The sequence below is a fragment of the Nicotiana attenuata genome, unplaced genomic scaffold, assembly GCF_001879085.1.
Source record: "Nicotiana attenuata strain UT unplaced genomic scaffold, NIATTr2, whole genome shotgun sequence".
Classification (NCBI taxonomy): Eukaryota; Viridiplantae; Streptophyta; class Magnoliopsida; order Solanales; family Solanaceae; genus Nicotiana; species Nicotiana attenuata.
The window spans coordinates 299,451-307,573 of NW_017670973.1; the positions used below are offsets into that span (position 1 = coordinate 299,451).

General features: G+C 34.9%; 1 protein-coding gene across 1 annotated transcript in view; it reads left to right on the plus strand.

Moving 5' to 3' along the window:
• The first annotated feature begins 7,654 nt into the window (after nucleotides 1–7,654).
• LOC109244945 (DNA-directed RNA polymerase II subunit 4-like) overlaps nucleotides 7,655–8,123 on the plus strand; it is a 4,132-nt gene continuing 3,663 nt past the window's right edge. Inside the window, exon 1 of the mRNA XM_019412112.1 lies at nucleotides 7,655–7,761. Within this exon, the coding sequence (XP_019267657.1) occupies nucleotides 7,713–7,761 (49 nt within the window). The 5' untranslated portion in view covers nucleotides 7,655–7,712. The remainder of the gene's footprint in view (nucleotides 7,762–8,123) is intronic.

An 8,123-nucleotide genomic window follows, 5' to 3' on the forward strand; every position in this document is an offset into this window, starting at 1 on the left:
TTTAGTTATTGCTCTACTATTTATGAATGTTCATTTAATAAGTTTTCTAATATTTAACATAAAAGTAAATAAGTTGGTAATTATTAGACATATGAAATAACTATGAAATATGTTGTTATAAATAGAATTTTATTTATGGTAAATGTCTATATTTAGAGAGATTCTAGGGTTCATTGCTTGGTGGCTAAGTCACCCTCTCCCTATAAATAGAGGGTTCTATTCTATTGTAATTCATCCCAAATCAATAAGAATTCTCTCTCCCTACTTTTCTCTGCAATATTCTTCTTCTTCTTTTATTGTTTTATAACACGTTATCAGCACGAGACTCTAACCAATTGAGTAGAAGCTTTGGGATTGAGCATAATGATTGTCAATTATTCCATGAACTTCCTTCATGATTAAATTCTGGATTTAAGGTAAGTATTTTACCGTATTTTTCTCTTTTATTCTATACTTTGATTTTAAATACAAGCAAAGACAACAAAGTTTGATTATAACTCTAATGGAGTTTGTAAGAAATTATAACCACCTGAAGTGGTAAAATTTCTATGTCTTGCCATGATCAAAGTCATGTATGATCGTGAGCACAAGAAGTGAAAACCCGTCCCATTGAATTTGCTCCATTCTCATTCCCTTAAGAGAATGTGATAGCAATATGTGATAAGTCTGAAAGAAGACAAAATTATTACCGTGAAGGTATCAATGGATGTGGACGTGGCAATAGACGAAATTATAATCGTTATCATTGTGATAATGAGAATAATAAGGATTCTCAAAATAATCCTTCACTCTGTGAAAAATATTTGTCATCGATTTGACATGAGATTTGTAAAGCACATATAGATGATTATGGTCCATTCATGATGTGAATGTGACAACATCTGATTTATGAATACATATTCATTCTTCAAAGAATATGAACGTGCTAGTGGTAGTGAATATACCGCACTCACCTCTAAAAGGAGGTTTGAGATGATATAAGAAAATAATGTCATTATTATGGCATGAATGGTTATCGGTCACGTACCTATTGTACGCCAAAATATTTTGGCATTGTGATTGTTAAAAGACAACGGTAATGCAAGAAACAGATCTTGCATATAATTTTGACCATAACCATAATGGTGTAACTTTCTCTTTAAAAGAGATATTTACCATATGGGTGTTGATGAATATGTGGTAATACAAAATTAATTGAGAGCTCTAGAAGAGCCAATTATACTATTTTGGAGAAAATTGATTATCAATAAGACGTTGTGTTGTAGTAAGTCTCAAAGAAACTTATTGAGTTTCTAAAGTATTCGCGAAAACGGTTGGTCATACTGAGACTATAAATAAATGAAAGATTTAATATCTTCTATTACTACAACTTGTAGCGGGGTAATATGCATGTGAAAAGCTACCCGCTTTATTCTCCAGTTTATACTACATAAATAAAAGAATACCACAATGAAGTGGATATTATTGATATAAAAACCCATGTCATAATAAACTTGGAGTTTATTCATAATTGCACACACCATGGTGTAAACCTGAAGTTTATCAATATTGATAAATTATCCAGTTGGCATAATTGGTTTAGCCATGTTAATTCAAGTATGATGTGCAAAAGTAAAAGAGAATTCACATGGGTAAATATTAAAGAACTAGAAAGTTCTTTACGAATTCTCTTACATTGCATGTTCTCATTAATTAATAGATCAACTAAAATTGGGATTGAATCCCATGAATGCTGGAAATATCAAAGGTGAATATGGGCCCATTCACCTGCCATGTATACCACATAAGATGCATCTATGAGATGGTTACATGTGCGATTATTATAAACCCGCAACATGGTGTTTGCGAGGTAACTTTCTCAATAATTTGATTTAGAGCATAATTTCCAGATTTTTTATTCAAGATAGTTCATCTTGATAAGTTGGTTTACATCACAGTTGGTTTAGCACAATAATTTATTGAGTGCCTCCACTTGATAGCTAAACTATTGCTTATGAGAACAAAGTTATTTATATCAGTTTGATATAGGTTATATACGAAAGTATATTACATTCTCCCCTCACAAGTGGTTCAGGGTCAGGAACCAAATAATTCCATCTTATTATTATTATTGATGTGCGGTGTATATTTTGATTAACACCATAACGCACAAAGGTGGATTCTCAAAGTTGAGGTAACAAGTTAGTTTTTCTAACATGAGGGGGAGACATGATAAATAGTTGAGAAAAAGTTACGTGGAATGAATTATCATTTGTACATCTAGATCCTCGAATAAGATAATATGAACTTGAAGTTCATAAAAGGATAATTCATTTGCAATATATTGCAAAGCATGCCAGACGCATTTGCTGGCCCAAAGAAAGTAACTATATTCTCATTGCAAATGCTCCTATTAAGTCCTAGAAGGACAAAGTCTATGGTACGCTTGAAGCGTATAGACAAATCGGTTTCAAATAAACTTCTTGATAAAGAAGATGAGCAAATGATCTAAATGATCATAACAAAGGAGGCAAGTGATCTAGAAGATCACATGACATAACACTTCATAAAATCTCATGAGAGATTCAGGTACCTGAATATATGAAGAGATCTCTATGTTATGTCTTTATGAAGAAAAAAGAAGAAGGTTGGAACCGATATAAAATGTTCGTCGACGACATCTATAATAACGTTAAATATATATGAGGATCTTAAGTTTGAAGAAACAATTCAAATAGAATTGGTTTCATATGAAAGCCATGTAGTTTTGAACATGTAGTTCAAACACTTGAAAGTATAAGTCAATGGTATGTGCAATCAGTTTTCGATATCTTATATGTCTAGCATGACATGAAAACTTGATATGCATCTAAAGTCTATTATATGACTTATATGACTTAACAATCCTTGAAGGATTTAAATTGCTTAAAGCATATAGAATTCATGGTCATGAAGTACTACATCCTCAATGCAATTTGTGCACAAATGTATCTTGTTATAACTATATGCATGATAATATGATAGCAAGAGTTTTCACCTCTATGTGAAGATATTGAACTGACGATTACAACAAGATCATATGAAGACAATCCATCTTTATCAAGAATGATGATTTCAAGGTGCAATATATCCATTCAAGTTAATATGGCTGATTTGTTCATCAAATCTCTACCAAAGTTCTTTTGAAGATGGTGCACAAGATTGGAATGCAAATGCTTAAGGATGTGAATTGATGCTCTCATGAGGGGGAGTTAATACGCGTTGTACTCTTTTTCCCTTACAAGGTTTTGTCCCACTGGATTTTCCTTGCAAGGTTTTTAACGAGGCAACCAAAAGGCGTATTGTAGATATGTGTACTCTTTTTCCTTCTCTATAATTTTTTTCCCGCTGGGTTTTATTTTAGTTAAGGTTTTAACGAGGCACATTATCTGTTGAATAGACATTCAAGGGGGAGTGTTATAAATAGAATTTTATTTATGGTGAATGTCTATATTTAGAGAGATTCTAGGGTTCATTGCTTGGTGGCTAAGTCACCCTCTCCCTATAAATAGAGGGTTCTATTCTATTGTAATTCATCCCAAATCAATAAGAATTCTCTCTCCCTACTTTTCTCTGCAATATTCTTCTTCTTCTTTTATTGTTTTATAACAGCTGTCAATTTATTTGCACTTTGAATATATTGTACTACCACAAAATACCACAAGATTAAAATTTGTGTTAGCAAGTAGCAGTTCATGATTATTATCATATATACCAATAATAAAACTAAAATTGCTGCTATTTATTAAAACTAACAAGAAATATTACGGACGTCATGGAAAAAAAGTGTTGTTGTCAACTCCTAAAAAAAAGAAGCTAACACTCTGTTTGGATCACTGTTCCCCATCGTTTTATAATGTATCGTATTGTACTGTATTGTATTGTATCGTATCGTTTTATGAATACAATGTTTGGATAGATTGTATTGTTCGTTGTTGTTCCCCATGTTTTTTTTTTGAAAAAAATGGCATTATAGCCATCAAGTCCTGCAGCCTTATCCTCACCTATAGAGTCCAGCCCTTCTTATATTTCCTTTTCAGTTACTGTTGCACATAGATCAAGCCTCTGCTGTTGAGAGAGGGTTGGTCCTCTCTTCATGTTGAGTCTATTAATTGTTGGTAGTCTCTTATTAGATGAACTCATCAGTGCCTTATAGGACTTCACAGTTTCCTCCTAGATGTCTTTTGGTTCAATGAGCTTTACACTATATGTTGAGGTGATTTCTCTGATGTGTCTTTTCTGATTTCTCTTCTTGACCACAGCAGAGAAGTATTTAGCGTTTGAGTCTCCCAGTTGGATCCATTTGGCCCTTGATTTCTGTTTAATGATACTTTCCTCAATCAAAGACCATTTCTCCAAGTTGTGTAAAGTAGATCTTTCTTGTTCCATCAGATTATCATACCAGTGACAATTTAGTTGTTGTTGGATTGCCACTAAGTCATTTCTTGCTTTATCTAATTTGTATGGTATGGTTTTGAACTCCTCATTATTCAATTGTCTGAGCAATGATTTAAGAGCTTTCAGTTTCATCCATATGTTTCTCATGTTCCAGTTAGGGAATCTCTGTTGCAAGACATTCTCAACTATGGGCAGGAAATTATCATGTTCAACGTAGGCATTGAAAAATCTGAAAGGTACTTTGACTTTATTTTGATTTGCCTCCACAGAAAATAGCATAGGGGCATGGTCTGAGATTAGTGGTACATCATACTCCATCACTACATGGCCCCATTGCATCATCTAGTCATGTTCCAAATGCTCTATCTAGCCTGCTACATATTCTGTCATTGCTCTGCTGTTTGTTTTCCATGTGTAGTACTCCCCTTTCCAGTTAACTTCATTTAGTAACAGGTCATATATACATTCAGTAAAGTCTCTTGTTTCTGCATATTGGACATGATTCCCAAAAAGTCTATCGTGTGGATATAATATTGCATTAAAATCAGCACAGATCAACCATGGCATATTTATACCCTGAGCCAGTTCCTTCAGTGCCTCCCATAAGTTTCTGCTTTGCTCACATGTGTTATAACCATAGATGATAGTTAGAACACATGACACACCAGTTGCTCTCATAGTAACCTGGCAATGTAGCCGTTGTGCTTCCTCTCTCACTTTATCAACAATGTATATGCTAGTATCCCAAAGCATCATAATCCTGCCATTATTAGCACTATGATAATTGTTTTGAAGTCCCCAATTTGGAGCCACAACATTAGCTATAGTATGAACTTTATGCTCTTTCCCTCTAGTTTCAATCAGGCGTGCTACTAGATAATGTCTCAGTTCCTTCTGTTTATACCTCTTATTAGCACCCCTTACATTCCAGAAAAGTCAATTCATAGAGTAAGGTTAAAGTCCACCTCCTCCATCAGGAGGTGCTGAGTGTGATAGCCTCTATGTAACACTTCAAATCCATTATTGGTTGGTACTGAACATAAAATAGGAAAGTCCTGCAAGCTTAGTTCAAGTACATTGTTCACTGCTTTCCCTTTGCTAGGAGTAGTTTCAACATTTTTTACCCCACTTGAAGATGGCATGGTAGTGGGTTGTTTCTCGTGTAGAACCACTGCTCTTTCCTTCTGTAGTTGTCCACCACCCTCTGTATGCTTGTCATTTGTTTCTCTATTCTGGACCATCTCTTGATCTACACTCTGCTCAATATCTTTATTGGTGTCTCTTTGTTGCCCAATAACTTGATCTTTGGTTACCCATATCTGGACAGTTTTCTTTTGTCCACCTTGTTTCTTTGTCTGATCCATTTGATGTGCTTCAGTTCTTCTCTTAACAGTTGTACAAACTTGACCAATTACTTGGCATTTGTCGCAGAATAATTACCTCACTGCTTGTTGGAAAGTTCTCCCATTTGGGTCCATAACTTCTATTTCATCTAACAGAGGTTTTGTCACATTGACCTCTACTAACATTCGTGCAAAGGAAACTCGCGTCTGCTTAGTCGTGCACTCATCTGCATACATAAGGGTACCTATAGCACTGCAATCCTACTCAAAGAGTTGTTCCCCCAATAATTTATTGGTAATTTTGGGAATTTCACTCACAGAGGTATTTTAGTTGGGAATTCTTTATCAAAATCGAAATCTGCTGTCCAAGGCTTCAAAATGATGTGTCGATTATTGATGGTATAAGGGCCAGAATATAGGATTCATGTATGCCATCTGTGGTTTGGAATTTGATGATATAGTATCCTTTATCATGCATGAGCAAATCAGGGCTTGTAATGTTGTTCCATTTCTGGTCAATATAACGTCGCATAGCATTATACCCTGGGCAATCCCCGATTTTACATAAGCAATTAGGGCTCCCCTCCATTTTTCAGTCTCACGTTCCACTTCCTCCTTTTCCAGCCGAATCACTATTTTACCATTAACTATTTGAGGTGCGATATAAGAAAGAGCCATACCATTTTCGACATATCTGTTCTTAGCAAATAGATTCACCCATTGTTGTGCTGGTTGTTGCTGTACTGTTGCAACGAGCTCGGAGCTTTGCTTCAGTACTTTTCCATGAGATGCACCACCTCCTCATCCGTTGTGTTATTATGCGCAATTGTTTCTTCTACGACCTCATTCCGCTTCTCAATTGTCATATCTGGGCTCAATTGACGTTTCTTAGCAGCTCCAGTTGGTTTCGAAGACGGCCCAGCCTCGTTGGGGTTTCTCAATTCACTCAGATGAATTGGTGTAATTAGCTCCATTTCCTCATTTGTAGATTCCGGTTGTATGCGTGCCCCGACAGATCTTCCAAAGGTAACTATGAAAACTTTCTTTGTCCTTCCACCGCGTCCTCTTTGGCGGCCTCGTCCTCGTCCTCGCCCTCCTGCCATGGCTATCCACACCAGTGCAGGTTAACTAACTTGCGCCGAGAGCATGAGAAGAGAGAGAGGGATTGTTCAATGATTTGATTTCATTGGTTCGCTTTGTATAATGTTACCTCACCGATAGTGCAATCTTCTATTAGTTGACTATTTGTTCAATGCCTCATAAACTGAATTCGCATTCGCAATAGTTTAAATAAACTAACGTAAACAAGAATAACTTGGCAGTAACACAAACAAGTTAATTTAATGTTATAACCAATGTATCTTCCACGCTAATCGGAAACAATCTTTGAATAATATTAACAACATCACTTAAGCCAATCCTCCCTGCTTTTGGCTAAATTAGTTCGATCACTTCTTAATGAAATGAATTCTAAAAGGATTCTATTTCATTTCTTTAATATATTCCTTTACCTATTTACTTTTTCACGCAAGTATTTTTATAATTGAAATGGTCGTTGACGCCCACCGTTATAGTATGACAAGAAGCCAACTAAATTTAATTGAGCATGTAGTTGGGTAAATACTAGTTTCATTGTTTGCTTTTTTTAGTCACATCATACCTCTTGAAAATATCAGAAGATTTGTTTTTGTGGCTGATATTAATTATACAATCATTTTTTACAGATCAGTAAAAACTAACACCGGGGATCACTAAATAAGACACGTGATATCTTTGTAGTGTCATTAGAATTTTTAATTCTCAAGGGAGTATTCATTAAAAAAGGATTTCTTCTGTGGCGTTTCTAGTATTTTCAGAAATTTCGGGGACACAAAGCTAAATTTCTAATTCTTGAATTTTGCCTTTTAAAAGTAGACTAGCTCCTTTGATTAGCTAGGTGATCTTGTCTGAAAGATGTCAGGGGAAGAAGAAGAAAATGCCGCTGAGCTCAAAATCGGTGATGGTAAATAATTGCCCTCCTCTATAAATCGGTATCATTGTAATATGAACAGCTTAATTATCTGTAAAATTGAGTTTTAATACTTATATCGTTCTTTTGTTTTCTGTTTCGAAGATTTCTTCTATTTAAATTTGTACATTATGCAATACTCACTTCTGGTTTTAGGTAGCTTACACTGGAATTTGATTGCTTATTGTCGATTTCTTGATGCAGCCCATTAAAAAAAGATTCCCCCCCGCATTCTACTCATAAAAACAGAATGTTTTTCCAATTTTAATCATAAATACAAAGGGAATCGAGTCTTATCAGCAAGCTATTTATTTTTTTCCCTTAATATGGATTATATAGCATTTTAAAATGATTCC